This window comes from Eutrigla gurnardus (assembly GCF_963514095.1).
Source record: "Eutrigla gurnardus genome assembly, chromosome: 19".
Taxonomy (NCBI): domain Eukaryota; kingdom Metazoa; phylum Chordata; class Actinopteri; order Perciformes; family Triglidae; genus Eutrigla; species Eutrigla gurnardus.
Window position 1 is genome coordinate 18,369,102 of NC_139930.1, and position 20,237 is coordinate 18,389,338.

Genomic DNA, 20,237 nt, shown 5'->3' on the forward strand with positions numbered 1-20,237 from the left:
GGGATCTGAGCCATTTAGTCATCTTGTCCTTGATGAAAGGTGACTCAGTCCTTCCCAGCACAGACTGCTACAGCCTCTCATCTGTAGCCGTCGCCATTCTGTTACAAGTCGGCTTCTAATCACTGCTGTGAAATTCTTAACGCGTCACATGAGCGATGACATATCGTCACCTGAGCCTCGTAGCCGTTCTGTGTTCTCCTAATTAGGTGACTGCTCTGTTCGACATACTGTAAGTGTCAGTTGTTCTTCAGGCTCTGACAGCATTGATTTTTCCCTCAGCAGAGTCAATGGAGAAACACTAGCACAGATTAAACCGTATTTTTTTTTACGGCTGTTCAAAGTGACGGACGAACAAAAGCCTGCAACCTTTCCCTTCTGATGCTTTCAAGTGTGTATTGTATTCAGTATGTTTTAGTGTCATTTTAAGAGTTCTAAGCATATTTTGGGCAGGATAATCGTGACATGAATGTAATAAACGAAGAAACACCCCCGATCTTAAGGAAATGATCAAATATGTGTTCTTTTATTGATACAGATCGGAACTCCAGAGTGTTTTTTGCAGCCTGTATGAATGCATGCAGATGTTTGACACAAACAGCATGTGTTTGTGGCAAAGTGCTAAAGATTGCGAGTGTAAATTTTATTGAGTCACTTCTCCATCTTGCCTCTTTTGTGACCATGAAGTCAGGGGGATGTCTCTGAGGCCAAGAATCACAAACAGTGTGTCAGCAGCTTGTGTGATAGTCACGGTCTGTTATTTCTTCTTCTTCTTCTTCTGGAAATGTCTTCATTTAAAAAAAAAAAAAAAAAAGGATACCAGATGCGGTCGGTGGACGTGGTGAACCTTTTCAGCACTTACTTTACGGCCGCTTTAATGTGAAATGATTCAAAGCCGTAATGAAAACTGGCTCATGCGGTTGCCACACATTTTTTTCTCCCACTGCTTGAAAATATTCCTTTCGCTCTCAGCCCACTCTCGTCTTTCTTCACAATTCCTCATTTCTTTTCTTCCCTCAGCTTTCATCAAACTAACTACTACTTTCCCCTCTTCTCGCCTCTGACACTTACATTAATGTATACGATCACGCCTGTCCCTTCAAAATAAAAGCCTTGCTCGTTCCATGTTTGTAAGCTTAGGTTTTCCTCTCCCAGTGGGAGAATTAACCTCATTGAGAGGTTGTGTGGGCTTTATGGAGGCTTCTTGGCATGATAGTGCATCACAGTGGTCTGTTTATGCTCTCCATTCTGCAGCATGCTTTGTCAAAACCCCCTTTCCTTTAGCTGGAATATCACTCTTCGTCTGGGAGTTATTTATAAAAGGGGTGGACATTTATTAATGTGAATGATGCCAGGCTGAGGGGGTGGAGGTCGTTCATTCTATTAGCATATGTTTTTTGGCAGTTAATGGCAGCTGAAATGAGATCCATCTCTTCCTCGAGAGGGTTTCCGGCTTCACTCAATAACAAAAGACGTGGCTTTTTCTCGTAAAGTTAATAGGTTCACGTGTCAAGGTGTTACCCCCTGCAGTGCACTGTGGATTAGCATAGAAAAGTGGGTGCAACCATCTCGCTTACAAGTGCATTAAAGGCAGAAATCTGAGACTTTCCAAGATGAGTTTCCTGCTTGCTGTGTCAGGCAGCCTCTTAAGTGCCATCCTTACTCATATCCTGAGATGAGGCATGTTATGGTGGAGCGAAAGTGCTGCCACACTCTTCAGAGAGCCTGAGAAACTGCACAAAAAAAATAGATATTTCAGCTCATTTTGATGATTCAGTGAAAGTAATTGTGTGTTGGGTTGTAAAGCATCAGCGTAAAACCTTTTGTTATTTGCAAGAGAGAATAAAGCTACAGTCTTAAAGCCATTATGGGCTATTAGCAGGTTAAAGTCTCTGCTTTTTATACCCAGAAGAATAAAATAAGCTAAGGAGCTCAAATAAGCAAATAGGAGTTAGTAGGAGTAGTGTTAGATTTAACGTGGTTTTGCCCAACACATGGTCATCAGGTATCCATGTTAACATCAGCAGACCATTCCAGCGAAATACAAAGCTCTGGTTTTTAAAATAGCCATGCATGCTGATTGGCTGGTCTAGCATCACATGTCTGCATGCAGTTTTTATCTTTCTGCAGCATCTCAAGTCAAATGAGTTGGTGCAGGAAGTAGAGAGACGACTTACCTGGAAAGGAAAACAAGCGGTCTGACTGAGACTCAAAAAATAAAAGAAATAATGCAGAGACGATCTTCACTATTACTGATACCTTAAAAAATGTGCCATTGCAAAAGAAATAAAGAAGCGAAGCCTTACATGACACTGACGGAGAAGGGCTGATCTATTTATGAATTGAAACTGTGAGCGAGACACCCTGTTGGGTGTGTGTAAACCACATAAGATGTTAAATCTAGCCTCTCATTTCCTACCATCATGTTTACCAGCAGATTTAATTATATGCCGGTGCTCTCTTTATATGTTCAGGTTCTATGGCGGCTACAGTGTGATTAAATTCAAACTGACACCTAATGCCTACGCAAGTATAGTAATCCTGAAACGGATCATTTTGACTATTTTGCAAGCGAGCACGTAGGCTAGTTATGTTTAAATCCTGGTGTGAGACGAGTCACGGCAGCAACATGGAGCTTGAATGTCCCGGCATGGGATTCACCTGCACCATGTATAGCATGTATACTATTAGAGGACAGCTGAGCAGGGGTGTCATCTGTGGTAACACTTACTTTTAAAGTTTACATGCTTCATGGCGTGTTAAAGGGCTTCTACTTGAAAACGAGTACATGGCGTAGCCTGACTCACTTGATTTTTTAAGCTGATATTGCTCTTGATTTTATGATTTATTATTTAAGTGAACTGCAGTAAATTAGCCTGTCAATGCTCACTGCAGACAACATACATTCTTCAAATAATTTCCACTATAGTCATTTTTTTTAAGTCGGCTCAAACTCTAAATTTCGTTGAGGTTTTTGACGTTTTGTGAAAAACATGAAAATATGACGTAGGCCATTATTTTATGAGGGTTACAGAGTTTACCTATATTGAACCTGTCACGTATCCAAATTTCATAGTAGATCAGATCGGTTTTCAAGGCATGTTAACAAACACGCAGATTATCATGTATTGGGAAAATTAAGTTTTCCATAATTCCCAGAAAATGTGTTATATAACACATAAAGAGCTTTATCTTCCAATTAAAAACTTGCTCAACAAGAACAATGGCCCTAATATGTGTGTTTGCTGGCGCAGCAGGATTAATCCGCAGAAACAGCAGCGTCCTATTGGGCGGTCAAGGCGTTAAGCTTGAGTTGTAGTAATCAGATTAATGAAAACACCATTTAATCAACTTCTACGCCGTTTCTGTCGTTATCACTTCTCTCGTTACACCTGCATTCGGTGTGCTTCCACTCATGAACAAGTTCTTGGATTACCAGGATATATGATGTGTTTGCATGACTTTATACAGGATCTTACTCCTAACACTCCTCAGCTCCACTAAGACTTGTCATTTTTACTCCTCTGAGATGGATTAACTCCTTTTTTCGCCACCTTTTTGTCACATGAAAACCGCCACCATGTTGCGCAGAAAAAGTGAGTTTTTCGTTTTCCTGGACGGCTTTCGTTCCGTGAAATCGGAAGCGGAGGAGCACGAGGAAGGTCACCAGCTGAACCCTTACGAAGAGTATCTGCAGGTGCTCATGCAGATGAAGATGACCAGTGATGTAAGTGAGCAGAGGAAGGCGGTGTGCCTCTTATATAATGCGTGTGGTGGCGACCGTCGTACAATCTGACAGAATGAAGCGCTCGTTAAGGCGCCAGCTCATCGGACTGTTACAAGGCAGAACGATGGAGAAGGGCGCGGCAGTAAAAAGTCCTTGAATGAGTTGACCACCCTTCCAGTTACTATGACTCACAGCTTACAGGCAGCAATTTCCTGTTGCTTAACTGCCACAACAAGGGATTGGCATTTCTTATCAAGCACAGTGCTGACTGTTAATACATGATACTGTTCCTCACTGTATAGCAACATGGACATTGGTGGAGGGATGGGATAACGAGGGGGCATGCACAGGCTTGCACAAGGGGTAGACATGTTTTATGAACGTAGTCGATGATACACGTGTGCATGCTCCAGTGCACATTCTTAGATTTCAGAGCGGCGGAGGCGTCACTTCTATAAATATCTCACACGGTATGCAAACAAGAGCTCTTACACATAAGGTCACCCACTGCCCCAAACAGCTGCTTGTACTTGGCAGGACGTTGCCAGTGTGTGTTTGTGCAAGTTTGTTTGTTTTCAGGGGAATATATTTTGCATATTTGTCACCCAGCATCAGGCAGATGATGCCCGATCCTTAAGAGTGGTAGTGAAAGACGCTACGCAAATGTCAGCTCAGGTAGCATTATTGGTCTCTAGAAATCCAATCAAATCTTAAATAAATTGTAAAATGTATAATATGATGCAAGGTGGATTTATTTGCAGCATTGGCTCATTTTGACACAAGTGTACATTTTCTTAGCCTCGTTTGCATTCATGTGTAAATCGGAATTTAAGATGGGATACACCATCACGGATTCATTTGATCAGTTGGTTTAAAATCAGTAAATCCAGATTGAAAACGAAGCAGAGCTCTGTCGCACAATCCAAGTTTAAACCAAAAATGGAATAATAACAATCACTAATACTATAGTCAATATGGAGATGCTTGCTGACCCAAATAAATAAAAGAATTGCGTCCATGTTACTCATGTTTGCTCGGCTTGGAACTTGATTATTCTGCCCAGCTACCACCCAGTTTAAAGTTATAGAGGAAGAAGAGAATCTAGGGTGAGGTTTCTTCATTTAGTTTTGAAGTTTGGTGCAACATGATTTAAAGTTAAACCAGGATTAAATCGGGTTTAACAATGAACCCATGTTGGTGTAACCCAGCCTTAAGGCGGGAGGGGCAAATCCTTCTCAATCTTTAATAAGCCAAAAACAAATAACCGATTCAGTCGTCGAGCACGTGACCGTCGCTCTTCGTTTACGTGCGTCGGAGGCTACCATCCCTTTCTCCTGCGACTCCTCTCTCCGGCGCGGGGGTCACACCGGGCTATGGAAGGCATTGTTCCGCCCCGCTTCCTTGTACAAAGCACGGTGTGTGTTTCAGAGAGGGTTTGGCATCTTCTCCCAAATATTTGCTCTCGCCGCTGGACGCCCACGGCCGTGGAGCGCTGCACCGAGCGGCCTCTTGTCGGACCACACATTTCCCCGGCTCTGCCTCGAGTCATCTCTCTGGTGCGTCCGCTAACGTTAGTGAGAAGTCTACGGCTTCGGATAATTACCACAACGACTCCAGAGCATTCAACACTTTATTCCGCTTTGCTTTATCCGATGAGGCAGGGCTCGTTTCTCCAAGAACAATTGGGCCGTTTGTTTATTATTTCAATTGGCAGTACCCTCACAGCCTAATGACCACTCTTGGATGAATGCCGTTTCCCCCCCCACCTCACCCTTCTTCTCACTGCAGTTTGGGGTTTGTTCGCTAACGAGGATCCTGCGATAACTTTACCGTAATGGTTCTAATAGACAAGCGCATAAAAACGACACTGAAACCACAAATCAGACTGAATAGTGCAACGGGAATCACACAATTGGTTGTTTTATCACTGCAAGCAGTGAAGGAGTTGGGACTCCAGTGAGGTGTATACAGGGTTTCATCAGTCTTGGCTGTTTTCAGCAACAAACCCACCAACCCAACCTACTGTCCTTGCTCAGCACAACAACAAAAAATAAGACAAAAGCATCTACAGGACTCTTGTCTCATTGTCCTTGCAGCAGAACATCTGTCCCCTCAGCCCCCCCTTACGTCTGCTTTTCTTCATCTCAGGTTTCCTGTAAAGAGGTTAGACTTCATATAGAAACCACTGACACAATGTGAAAGCTTGTGTTGCAGGTTTAGAAACGTAGTTGTGAAATCTTGCAGCTAAGTTTTGGAAGGTTTTTTTTGAAAGGCTTGGGCTAGCAGTTGTATTAATCTGATTAACGGTCTCATGAAAGTAAAGCCACTCATTTATATCAACTCTGTGTTTGGGGTCAGTTCATGTCAGTCCTGTACTGTCGTTCAGGCAGAAACTAATCAGGCACCCATCTGTTAAATCCGTTACCATAACATCCATGTGAAATATGTACACTATTACACCACAAATAAACCAGAGACTTTTCTCTATGGAAGTATTTTTATTTTCACACATTCTTAGCATTTTTTTGTGTTGATGGTTGATTCACATCCACGTTAATCTTTTTCTTAGTCAGTAATTTCCTGTTGTCTGTCCATTCCCCCTCCATCTACCAATGAACTGACTCCCATTTAAATCTCGTTTTTAAAGGAGCATTGATTTTTTTTGCTGTGATCATCAGAGCAGCGAGCCGTGATAAAGAAAGAAATGTCCCCTTTGGACATTTTCAAACCGGTGAAATCCTGTTATCACCAAACCGTGTTGTAAAGTTCTCTCTCTCTTTGTGTCTGGCAACCTCCGTCATGATTAACAATGTCATTATCTTGCCCTTTATCCGCCCAAAAACAGAGATGGCCATGTCAAAGGTTTCCTATGTGGTGTTCCTGCATCTCACATCAACTCGCTTCTGGAGGTGACAGCTGCATTATTATGTCGAGGTCAGAGTCCACATGCTCCATTTAGTCCTTACCTTGGGGATTTACACAGAAATACCCTAATAAAATAGCAGGAGTGTCAGTCGTACTGTTATTACTCTCTACTGCCATCTGTGGTGGGAAGGAGAAGAACATGCAGCTGCGTCTGAATAATATGTAATAAAAGTTATACATATTTCCTTGTTTTCAGATATTGGAGATGTTTCAAAGTTAAATATTTCTTTGCAGTGGTATTTCGATTCTAACATCCGTTCTGGTTGAACTATCAGGTATTCAGTTGCTTTAAATATTCAAATCCTGACAGCGTTAGTTTTTTTTACTTCTATAATTGATGACCAGAACATGGAATTAATACTCACCTCTGTGTTTTTGCCGCTGTGTGTATGTTAAAGGAAAGAGGAAAGAGCAAACCTCTGTGTTGTAGGGATGCGGGTCAGTGGACCCTCATTCAGGCTGAAAAAAAGCGATTTTTATCTGCAGTGGTAGCTAAATAATGTGCATTAGTTCAGATTAACTGTCTTTATAATACACGAAGGCACCGTAATCTCCATCAGCAGTTTGGAAGGGTCGGAGGTCACGAGGCTGATCCTTAAACAAGCATGTATTTGTTTTCCCAAAGCACATGGACAACCTACTTATATTTAGTACGTGTCTCCTTTGTTCTCCGTTTGAACCTGTTTCCCATTTCCTGGATAATAAAAAAATATTTAGCCGTGCCGCTCTATTTGTTTTCTTTCATGTACTACCACAATAGTACATGCATCACAGTGGGTTTGGGTTGTGTCCTGAAATAACAAGCAAAGTGGGGGCCGGCTTGGTTTCCTGAAGGGATCCCCCACTTACTCCCTCCTGCAAGGTCAGGTGTCAGAGGCCACAGATGACAGAATGGAAGTAGGAGTTATTAGTCTTTGGCGGGGAGGAGGTTTTTCACAAAAAATTCCATTGGAGGCTTGAATATGAGTCTAGTAACTAACTGTTGAGCCAACTGTGACACGCTCTAATTTCCACGCAGTGCACACTCGCTAACTGAAGCAGCTGGAAGGTGGATTCATTTTACATTTTTCAAATTCATCTTTTTCCAACTGAAAGTATTTTCACCAAAAAACTACTCAACGGTTTCTAGAGATATAACAAAAAAGTGTCATAATTGTGTCTTTACTTTTTGTTTTTTAAATAGCCTTATTGTGTTCATAGTCAAGATCATAGCATGGATTTATATTTGATTTCTGTTTGAAGTTTTCTTTATAAGGTTAAGGATACTTTATTGCCCATAGGAGGGAAACAGTCCTGGAGAAAGAGAACCTTACTGGTCTGGGTCTCTCTCGTGGGTCTCAATGAGATTACCTGTATAAATAAAGGTTAAATCAAAAAACATGCATGAAGAGCAAATATCCCAATGAAATAAGAAAATCTGCAATCATTAAAACAACCAAACTAACAGAGACAGTGAAAAAACTCCCCATCAGCCTAGAATGTAAAGCTGTAGCTAATGATTTAATCAAATGCTGGATTTTTTTACATGCATACAAGTATCCGCCCATCTGACACACTTTCACATAATGTGTTGTTGTCTGTAATACTTGCCCCACTCTGATTCATCATTTATTAAAGCAGCTCTTTCTCTCGGAGCCGGAGAGTTGCTTTGCCGACTACTTCCATATTGTCCCATATTAGCAAAGATCATCGTCTCGGATCATATTTGATCATATTTTAAATATGGTAATGTGGAGAGTTTGAGATCCCTGAAGCTGAAGGATAGTCCCCGACCCCCACCCCCTCCTAAATGTAATCCCCTCCTATGTAATCCCGCCTCTCCTGTCATTTCTACCCCTTTCAACCCCCCTCCCTCTGCTTTCCCTCCCTCCCTCCCTCTCTCTGTCCTCACCCATCCCACTTATTCCACCTTACGCCTGATGGAGCATTGAGCCTGAACGCTGTGGGCTGCCGTGGCCTCAGATCCAGAGTGTATACATTTGTGCGAGGGAGCCTGGGATTCTCGCTCCTTCCAGACAAAATCGTGAATTACTGTGCCGTGGTTTCTTTGTTATCGCGTGGGAGCAGGGGGGGGGTCGGGAGGTCAGCGGACGTCCTTCCAAAACCCCCAGTCCGCACGCCGATACCTCGGGAAATGGTCCCGCGGGTGCCTTCTTCTCTACCCTGACCTCAGCCTTTTGTCCTGCTGCTTTGGAGAGGGGTGGGAGGCGGGAGTTGGATGGACATTTTGGGGGATTTCGACACATTCCACACGTGAGACACGCCGGATAAGATGGTGCCCCTGCAAAAAAGGGTAACCTGAGTTCTGTTTATGGAGGAGTGTGTGCTTCGAGAGGGTTTTATGTGTGTGATGGAGCTGCAGTGATTGAGTGTGCTGATTGTTTTCTTCCAAGTACGGTCGGTGCAGACAAGTGACGAGGAAGTGGACTTTAATTGGCCGATAGAGCCGAGATGTCAGCATGCTTTTGGTTTCGTAGAAAATAGGTGTCTTGAGGACGAGAAAACCGAGGCTGTAGTTTTTTTTTTTTTTTATCTTATCATTCTTTTGTTGAGTGGCTTGGCTGATGAGTGATTGCTCATTGAAACTGACTAACAATGCGGTCTGGAAAGTCCTTTCCATTCAAAGCGCTCTCTATTGTTGTCCTTGAGTGCTACGATCGAGAGTCGTTGAATTTGTGAACGCTGCTTCAAAAGGCGTCTGAGAGTCCCTCGATCACGTCGCCCTGAATGTTCATGCTGATTTTTTTAACCGTGCTGCAGGACTGCGGAGGCCTAACACATGAACTTTTCATCACCACAACCGCTTCCTGTGTGATGCTTTTTCATGCAGAGATGCTTCCAGCACTCAGATAATCAGATGAACCTTTTTTTTTCGAGCCGACACTCAACACACACAGTCGTGCTGGAGGAGTTATTAGCCGGAGCCCCGACATGGTGGAGGAGAGGATGGGGGACTGTTGGAGCCACACCAAGGTCATCTTTTTGGGGGGGATGGGATCTCATGTTATCTTGACAAGATCGTTTGGATGTAGCCTTCTGATCCTCAGTAAAGATTAGCTGTAGTGTGTGTGTGCGTGTATGTGTGTGTGTTGCTATACCAGATGAAATGTTCTTTTTCTGAATTGTTGAATTTCAAGCCAAATGGAGGCTCATTTTTTCCTCACAAGTCATGAACATATGACGACTAATGAGTTGAGGACCAACAGCTGTATTTGGTTATCAGTCGCGTGGTGCGCCTGCTATTTTTATGATGAATTACGGCCACATCTGCAACTTGAGTGACAGTCAACGTCATCAGGCAACCTTTTGAAGGTGTGAATTGTAGCCACGCTTGCGTCTGATCAGTGACTTGAAATAAATCACACATTGACTGACACATATACGCCCGATTGCTTCGGTTTAGGGATGTATAAGTTGAACTTTTAGAATAAAAATGGGGCTATTTGAGGTTGATCAAGTTGATCAATCATGAAGTTGATCAATTTAATCTTTTCATTACGCTTCTCTCCCTGTTTTTCGGCATACTTGATGACGTCAGATTGCTGTCTCCTTTAAATTTAAGTGATTTAATCACGTCTTCTTCTTTTTCTGCAGGATCAGTTTGACAACTTGGAGAAGCATACGCAGTGGGGGATCGAATACGTGGAGAAGTACACCAAATTTGTGAAGGAGAGGTCAGAGATCGAGACCAGCTATGCAAAGCAAATTAGGTGAGTCCTCGAGCTTATGATTTATGATCCATATGCAGGGTTGTGTGTTGTAATTTGGGGTGAGTGTTTTTTTTCATCCAGGTGGCTTGGATAAAAGAGCCCCTCCCCTCTCCAGCTGGATTTGACCTGCTGAAGTGTCCTTGAAACAGGAGACTAAATCCTTACCAGCTTGTTATGTAGCTGACCGTGACCTCTGACCTCCGCATGGAGAGGGGGGGGGGGACTAAATGAGAATTCCCACATGGGAAGTACATTAGCAGTGTTTTATTAATAAGCACGAATGCGTTACGCAAGTGTAAATCTAAATAACCCCGAAGAGGATGTCTATTCTATCCCCGTCTTTCTCTTTTTTCAAAGAGTCTTGCCTCTCTCTCTCTCTGTCTCTCTCTCTCTCTCTCTCTCTCTCTCTCTCATGCATGCTCTGCTGTTGCTAGCTTCTGCTTCAGGCGAGAGGAAGTCAGGTTGTGGGGGGATGGGGTGGAGCTTGTGTTTCCATAGAGACTAGTAGGTATCAGCATTATCAACCCCAGGTCTGACCCAGATTTTATTTTTTTCCCTCCAACCACAAGTGTGTCAGCCCCCCCTCCTTTTCTCCTCCCCACCACACACAGTGTGTTTTGGTGCAGGACTGATTCTCCAGTGATGGGAGCATGAACAGTCCTGCATCCATCTCTTACCCCCTTAATGCATCCCAACACAGGAGGAGATACCACCCCCCCATCCACAATCCTCATCTTTATAAAAGGACTGACAATATGGCTAATGCTCTAAGTATCAGCCCAACCCCCCTTTTTCATAGTGACTAGCCAATACCAACCTAGGATTCACATAGCAACAGATCCTCTCCGGACCATACCACTCGTCTTTTTGAGAATTAAGTCAGCTTGAGATAATAGGACTAGCCGTCTGTGTTTACACACATGCATTACCCATAAAGCATCCCTGAACTTTTCACACTCAAATAAAATCACATCCAACAAATTGTGTTTTTATATATATTTTTTTTACTATGGTGCAACTCCTGGATATTTTTAAATTTGATCAAAAATACATTTCTAGCCAAATTTTTTTTTAAACATTGCACCCCACATTCACAGAGTTGCTCTTGCATTTGAACTCATACGGATATCCCATAATTCGATTAGTCAGCATCTGTCTGCAGTTTATAAGGACGGGCTGAAGACTCGTCATGACAGGTTGGCTTTTATTGAACTTCAAGCTCCACAGATGGTGCGGATGTTTTTAGTCAGTGTGCTCACACAGAGGGTCCGCCGTCACACCGGGTCTGTAGACACACACACACACACACACACACACACACACACACACACACACACACACACACACACACACACACACACACACTGACACACACACACACACACACACACACACACACACACACACTCACTGACACACTTGTCAGAAAGAAAAAAAGTCAAAATGAGGAAATTAGTTTGTACTGACAGGATGGCTTGAGTCATAGGGTTTTCCTGTGTTTTGGACGCTCTGTGCTTCTTTGTCACGATGCTACTCGACCGTACTTCAGCACTAATTATCCCTTTAGGTTTTAATCAACTTAGCGCATGAAATGAGGCTTAATCTAACGGGGACACTCAATCCAAACAAAAAGCAGTAAGGCGGTAAGATCTAATAAGGTAATGGTATTGGCCCTTTGATCTAGATCTCTCATCTGTGTTGTCGGGCAGATATCTCCCGTTATAGGTGTATTTAAAATAACATTTAGAATAATTGCCATATACTTATGGACACCCTACAGGAAATCAAGTCACTGGCAACTATTTTCATCATCGGCGAACAGTTTAAGTAGTTTTTCAAACAAACATGTTGTTGTTCCAGTGATTTTATTTCTATCATGTGAAAGTAAATTAGATATATTTGGGTTTTGGAGTCTAGATTGGGCAAAACCTTGGACTCTTGAGATCTGGTGATTGTGAAAATGATTAATGGACAATATGTTCAGGTGGTATATTCCAGTTTGGAGGGATGTATTTATTGGTCATCAGGGGAATTCAGTGATCATGCAAATACGTTGTTGAAACTACATCCCTCACCACAACATCACCTATTACTGTTCCACCACTTTGTACCATTTCTATCGCCACGCCAACCACACGCTGCTCTAATCCACCAATAATCCTCTTCCACTGCATCGGTGTAAACATGCACAATGCTCCAGTCTAGTCATTGCAGGGCAATGCATTAATGCCTCCCCCTCCCCCTCCCCCAAATTCCAGTCTGGCATAATCCATAACACAGTGGGAATAAAGTCCGGCTAACAAAAGAGACTGGATGGGGGGGGGCGGGTGGGGGGAAAGTCTGTCTTTACCACGGTTACAGTGTCAGCTAGTATGTTGCAGCCATTCACTCATGCATTATCATCTTCCCTACAGACATAACCAAACACACAACTACCGCTTGTTTAATCCTCCTAATTAAGATATTTTGACACGTTTTTTTAAATGTGTTACTGAGGTGAGCGAGCAAATATAATCTGACACATGGCATCTGGCTGTGAGCGACTGAGCTGAGTGGGAACCGGCACTATAATTAGAGATCGGACAGCGAGAGAGATGGACCGATAGATCTGCCTAGCAACAGTGCAAACACCACCGGGGATTGAAGTGCTGAGGGGGGTGGGGTGTGCAGAGTGAGACACATGTAGTTTTTCTTTTAACACATGCATTATTTATTTAAGCTGGCATTTTGCATGCTCATTTCACAACATGTACAAGGAGAAGCATTCAGATTCCATCAATGAATACAGAGCTGTTATCTCATAACATTGGCAGCCCTCGCTGACTGTTATCATCTCTCAGAGCAGTTGACTTACAATATTTCTTTCTTCCTCATATAAAAAAACAGGATTGGACAGGAGTGTTAACATTTATCAGTGTTTATTATAGAAATAACAAATACGTAATCAATTTACTAATATTGTTTCCTTATTGCGTTCAGATTTAGTGAACATTTAAATGGCTTGCGTCGGTCTGATTTTTTTTTTTGTGTGTAGGTGCACTACTTTGCTCGTTCATTTTTTTAATTGAGGACAGTGCTCTTTAATTAGACAAAAGGATCCTGAAGGCATAAGCACACAGCGTTCCCATTCATCAGAGCATAGTGTATGGTATTATGTCCCGTTGACAGAGTAGCCGCCAAACGGAGCATCAACACACTTGGCTGGCGAGCGTGTCACGCCGCCGCGATGAAACGAACGTGACACGGCCTACTGCAACCCGTCCATCAACGCAACGGTTGCTCGTCTGAGAGAAGGCAATGGAAAGACCAGTTCACCTCCAGCTTGTACATTTAAAATATTCATAATTCATCCTTACCGGGCGGCAACATCTGGTTCTGAAAAGTCAGAGAATGTAAAGCCAATGCTGAAGTGCCTTAAACTTGCATTTTGGCCACCAGGGGGCGACTCCTCTAGGTGCAAAATAAGTTTGATTGCATGGAAGTTTATGAGACTTCTCACTTGATTTATTAGTCAGTTTATGGTCTCAATCTCCTTCAGTACACTAATGTAAATTTAGATTTAATGAGACGATAAAGCAGGGTATGATGACCGCGGTGTCGCTACAAAGTCCACAAACCAATGATGTCACAATGCCTACGTCCACTCTCCACATCCTCCAGTCTACGATCCATCTCTACATCTCATTCTTCCTCCTCACGCTGCGCTCATCTCATGCCCCTAACAACACTAACCACAGTCACAACAAGGGCAGAGGCTCCATATTGAAAAGCATGCTTGTTTTCTGGTGACTGGCTCTGCATGCTTTCTCCCGGGGGACATTATTTATGACCCGAAGAGAGGAAAAGGGGATGTAGTGAAGGCAGCGGAAAGCACTCTGCTGGATTGAATGGTGTACTGGATGAACCTTTTGGCAGGTTCATAAAGGGCAGTGTCAGGGAAATATAATGGGAATGGTGCACTAGCCCATCTGCACACTGTGCTCTTAGGAAAGATGCTTTAAAGAAATGACTGACAAGGCTGAACTCTTTGTCCACGCAGGAATTTATCAAAGAAGTATCAACCCAAGAAGAACTCAAGAGAAGAGGAGGAGAACAAGTGAGTCAAAATATTAAAGGCGTTTACTAACTGGATGCTAGCTGTAGTTGTCTCACCTTAGTCCCCGCCAGAAAACAATAAAAGCTTCCAGTTTGAAATCTGTTCCAAGTCTTATCCAAACTCCTCTGCTACGATTTCTGAACAAATCTACTGTGTTCGCATCTTTCCTCTGACATCACTTCCTGTGTCTCACCAGGTACAGCTTCTGTCGAGCCTTCCTGACATCACTCAATGAGTTAAACGACTACGCGGGTCAGCACGAGGTCATCGCGGAGAACCTGACGTCTCAAATCATCACCGAGCTCACGCGCTACCTGCAGGAGATCAAGGCCGAGAGGAAAACGGTGAGATAATTTCACATCCGGTACTTCTCGTCATTCTCCGCCATGCCAGGGCTTTACATTAAACATCGACTTCAGAGTGAAGGATTCTGTTGGATGAAAAAAAAAAAAAGCCACACTACAAGAAATTAAGTAGCCCATTCCCTCTGCATGGCCGACTCCCCATGGACTGAGGTCATCGCTGAGTAAATATAGATACACCCAACGGCTCACCAGAAGCCCAAAACGTGACTGACTGAGTCCTTTTTATGGAACCAGTCATCGTCTCTCTATCATTACAGGCTTATTTCTCTCTCTTATAAACCATCGTACAAAATATTGGTCGCACCGCACACTATTCTTAAATATTGAAGTCACTTTTCGCCATTATAAAGTGATTCTGGAGGAGCGGTGGACCTGCTGCGCATGATTCATTGATAACAGCGTGGTGCCCATTAAAGTCACACAGTTGGTGGAGGAGCAGAGAGAGAAAGCAACCCAGCTGGGGAAAAAAACAAACTTTCTGAAAGATCTGTCATGGGCTCTCGTGTTGCGGAAGTCCAGCTGGGGGAACTGGAGTGGAAAACCAAAACCAGAGCTGCTCAGAAAGCACAGTGACTCGTGTTTTAGTACAACTGGTGATGTCCCCGTCGCTGCTTTCGTCGCTTCATCTAAATATAACGGAACCCCCCCGGGTCCCGTTATTGATGATCGGTTTTGATTTTTAGTTGCAGAGAGAAAGGGGATTTCCAGCTCTGATAGGGGAATCCTCCACAGGCTTGTTGTTGGTTTAGCTCGGCGTTGCATCTGTATCTCTAGTGTCCAGATGGAGGGTCCATGGAAAGACCCCCGCTGTCCCGAGGCTGCAGGATGTCACTCTGACACCGCTCTTCCTCTTTTCCACTATTTTATTTAGAAATATCTTTTCATCTCTCTTTTTCGTTCCCGGCTGTCCTTCTTTGGAACGTGTCTGCATCTTTTGACTAAAAAAAAAGACACTTCTGGGGGGGGTTTCCCTTCATGAGTTTCAGTTTATCTTTAAATAATCTAAATGTAGTGCCATTTATTTTTGTCAGTTTTCGTTCAAAGACATGTTTGACAAGGCCACTCAGCTACGAAGAAAGAGACCTTCATCAAAGTTGTTTTCACGGAACAACATTGAGGGTTTGATAGGAAGTCTCGCTGTAACACCTTTTTAAAAAAAAGTAATAACGATTTTTGTAAAGCATTCATTAACCGTGACTTCCCCTCATTCTTTTCGCCCGTTTCATTCTCATGAATTTTTAAGCACCACTTCGGTTTCTGCCTGTGATTTGCGTTCCATGTCAGACAAAGCTGTTCAGGCAGAGCCAGACAGCGGGATTACAGGAGGGTCAGGTCCCGCCTCTCCGGGGTTTATAGAGAGAGCTCATTGGACAGGTAAAAATCCACCTTCCAAACCAGGAGGAGAACTGAAAAATAATACCTCATTAATTTCTCATGTGGGGTTGTTTTGTAAGCGCTCCCCGCCTCCCTTCTGCTTTTCCCCCTGAGTGAACCTCTCGCTGAGCTCGGCTCGGGGTGGCACGGGAGGAGAGGCCAAGAATGTTGTCTGAAAGGATTTCATTTGAGAACAGATAGACTTGTTTTCTTTCCAACCTGCTTTTGTAGGTCAGTCTGCTCCAATTTAATGTGTCTTGCAAACATATTTCTTTCATCAGATCTGAATTAGAAAAAAAAGGAAGAACAGACTTCATCATGACCTCAGTTAGATGCCAGATGTCAAGTCGTTTGCGAGGCATTGTTTGCTCATTGTCTAATAATATAATGGGCACTAATGAAGAGCAGGCAGGGGTTAATATGGGATGAAGAGCCTAAGTCTCACTGGACTGGGATTGTGCTGAGGAATCATAATATAAGGTGTCCGGTCAGCATACTGCTGTCCTCACCAGGCCTCTTGCTACTGATCACGGGGCTTAGTATCCTCTCTAATGAGGAATGATTAAGACCCTTAAAGACTCAGCAACACCTCCAGAGGAATCCCTTTACTCTTTTTACTATTTATTTAGTTACTATATATCTTTACTATTTGTAAAAGTCACGATACTACATTTACTGTAAGAATCTGGCGATAGGACACGATTTAATATATTGCGATATATTGCATAAGCAAGAATACACTTGCTGCCGTAAAGACCAAAAGCATCTTTGTCCCAGGCTGTAAACCTATTTGTTTCTGCTGTAAAGTGGGGCATAGGGGTCTGTGGGAATTGATTGCCCCTAGAGCCAAACCCAAGTTGCCATTTGAGGGACTGCAGCTTTCAGTGCCAGAGCCTGCTGCCTGCACCAAATGCATTACATCTAAAGCTACAAACATTTAAAGAAGAATCCATCGTCGGCTGGCAGGGCCTGTAAAATAAGCATTATCTTTTTACGAAAAGTCAGCTGAAAAGTATAATGCCCTATGAAACATTTAGGTGGGTTTGGCAGAGGATACTCTCCTCATTTATCTCTCAGGAGACAAAGAGGAGAGGCTCAGTGGAGGAACAATGTGTCTCTCTGCTTCACACTCCTTGTGTTGAGTGGAAAAGACAAACCGGAGGCTGAGAACTGATCGTGGATCTTCTCATAGCATCTCGCTCTAGAAAAGTAGAAATGCAAAAATACAGCTGCTGCCTAATGGCCTAAACATGAGGAGGAAAAAAGTCGGCGGAGCCTCTCGTGAGGTTTAATCAGCGCCCTCGTCTCTCCTTCTTGTATGACTTGTGGCTATTTCTAGTACCTAATGATTATGTGTGTCGACATCTGTACAGGACTGCAGGTGCACATTCCTGTGAACCAAGTCACGTCCATGAATGACTAACAGATCAGTTGGACCTCGGCTTTGCACACAGATGTACATGTGCAGCTCGTCGTAAAGGAAACTCAATGTTTCGTTGATTCTCCTCTTGTTCACGTCGTGTCTTCTTGGACTCTCTCTCTTTCTGTTGAGTCCATCTATATTTATGCGGTTTAAGTTTGGAGTGCAGGTTAAGGATCTGTAAGTTAACTCCATCCCTTTTTTTCCCCTCTCTGTCACCGAGTGTCGGTAACTGAGAGTGGCAGCTTCAGGTCACCGACCCTGAGGAACCCCAGATGTCCCAGACATGCTGTTACTGAGGAGATCGTGTGGGAGCAAGATGTGTGTCTGCAGTCGATGAATTCAAAACTCAGAGAGGCCGAATAGCTGCAGAAATGAAATGGCTTCAGCATTAAAACATGCATCCGACGGCTTTTTTTAATTATTTTTTAATCGCGTTGGACATTGAATGAACACATGTTTTTTCGGTTTTGCCGGCCTTCATCCTCCTGCAGAATCTGATTGAGCTGTTTGGAGAAAAGTGTCAGCAGAGTTTGTTTATCCTCCTAATGGTGGGTGACATGCTGGATATTTTTCCCAAATATGTTGTTATGGAGACAAGTGTTTGGTTTAAAAAAAGAAAAGAAAAATGCAACACACTAACAATGATGTCACCAGTCTTGTGCTGCGTGTTGTGAAAAGGCTTCATTGTATCTCCACTGTATCTTATCATGAGACATATTTTCATAACTGAATAAGATTCTTCTCGGCAATCAGGAATTTGGAAGGTCAGGGTCTTAACGGCGTTGGAAACAAACAACTTGATTATACATTAGTTTGACTTTAGAGGCTCCACAGTGTCCCATTTTTCAGTTTGAGCTGAAATACTTCCTCTGAAAGCCCGGAGCACTTCCTTATTTTAGTCAGCTTCCCTCGAAACGTTGGGTGAAATGAGAAGTGTGACTATCTGAGGTGCACCAGGGCACATTCTCACTAACTGCTCTGAGGCCCGGTGGTATTCAGGTGAGCCTTCAGACGTCACTCTTAATTTCACATCTCTCGCCTGTGCGTTGGAGTCGGAATACTGACGGCTTTATACTCGCAAATACAAAAGAAAAGCCTTCTGTTCTTTGGCCTGGTTCCGTTATTGAATTGCTGCATCGATATTCAGCTCAGCTACTGGCCGTAACCAGGGGATACCGCATTGGTAGTCAAAGTCTCAGTGGCATTTCCATTTGATTCTTTTTGAATGTTTTTAGCAGATGACCACGAGATGAGGTATCTGTATGCTTTATGGAGTAATCACAATCTAATTTAAAAAAATAAATAAATACAGTTGGGGCTCTTAGTTTCCAGGGGATCTGGCTGTGATCCACACGGAGAGCTGGAGAGAGATGTGCTTGGCCTCCGGGCCAAGTTTCAGTTTCAAGTTTCCAAGGTTCAGACCAGCTGCTGCCACCTAGCCACGGCTAATATGTTACATTTAGCAGTACCATTGTAACCCTATCTGTGGGTCCCCCCCAGAATACAGTATCTAATGGGATGTTCACTGTCAGCTTCCCATTTCATGTCCAACCTTTGATGTCACTTCATCAGTTGGCCTCTCTTTCTTATTCTACTTTCTCACCAAGTTCCCAGTATTTTTTCTATCTTCTATCTGGACATTCATGCACCATAATGTCGATGGATTTCTTTGAATTGTGCAGATTTCATTCATGGAATTGATACGCCCTCAATGTATGCACGGAGGTCCAAACAGGAAGCACAGAGGACAGTTATTTGTTTACGAACCTTGCCGATGGCACCATGAACACGACATGTGACTTTGCAGCTTTGGCTTCACCACACTGTTATTAGTCCTTTTATATTTGGTCGTCATCGTAACTAGATCTACAGTGTGTTTGACCTTTTGATTTTATTGGAATATGGATAAAGCCTTCATTCAGTTGATTTTTTTTTTACTGTTGGTGCTTTAAGTTGAGCTTGAATGGGGAAAAAAACCCTTTTAGATCACTTCCCCGCTCATATTGTGAACTTATTTCACAAATATATGCCAAAAAATACAACTTATTTGTATCTCAAAATCCAATATATTTCTTTTTTTATGACATGTGTGTTGAAACTGATCATTCATGGTGCACCTGTGTTGACCTGACATGATGTGGTTGCTCTTCAATCAAATCCACATACAGCTGTTCTGTATGATGGAGCGTCTATAAATCTCAGAGTTAAGCTTGTGGATGCGCGGCCGTGATTTGTAATGTAGCTACAGTATAGTGTCTATTTGAATTTGCCCTACTTTCTCAGCTTACATTAATACTTTCCTGACACAGTGTGAGTAATATTCATAGTGTTTAATGGTATGGTTGAGGCTCTCATTCCAACAGCTTCTAATTTATTATCCCTACTATGTCAAGGTCACCTGCTTTTAAATCTCTTAAGCTTTGTGAATAGTATGATAAAGATTTCTATTTTCCCTTTCTTCTCTTCTGGCAGCACTTCCATGATGGACGCAAGGCGCAGCAGCACATTGAGAGCTTGTGGAAACAGCTGGAATCGGTAAGTAGAACACGATAAACACAATTTTAAAGGTGATTATTTAATTATGCAGGCTGTATTTTTTGGATTAAATCAACATTATAAG

The 20,237-nt window shown here is 43.0% G+C and overlaps 1 protein-coding gene across 20 annotated transcripts in view; it reads left to right on the top strand.

Moving 5' to 3' along the window:
* Positions 1-20,237, top strand: part of fnbp1b (formin binding protein 1b) — a 47,952-nt gene that overhangs the window by 5,544 nt on the left and 22,171 nt on the right. For 5 of the 20 annotated variants that reach the window (XM_084035449.1, XM_084035437.1, XM_084035439.1 and 2 more), the window contains exons 1-5: positions 9,509-9,622; positions 10,244-10,359; positions 14,399-14,455; positions 14,652-14,799; positions 20,090-20,152. In XM_084035449.1, the coding sequence (XP_083891575.1) occupies positions 9,581-9,622; positions 10,244-10,359; positions 14,399-14,455; positions 14,652-14,799; positions 20,090-20,152 (426 nt within the window). In that variant the 5' untranslated portion in view covers positions 9,509-9,580. Of the gene's footprint in view, positions 1-8,800; positions 8,943-9,506; positions 9,623-10,243; positions 10,360-14,398; positions 14,456-14,651; positions 14,800-20,089; positions 20,153-20,237 lie in introns of those variants that run through there. The other 15 variants (XM_084035436.1, XM_084035452.1, XM_084035438.1 and 12 more) reach the window with 9 other exon arrangements.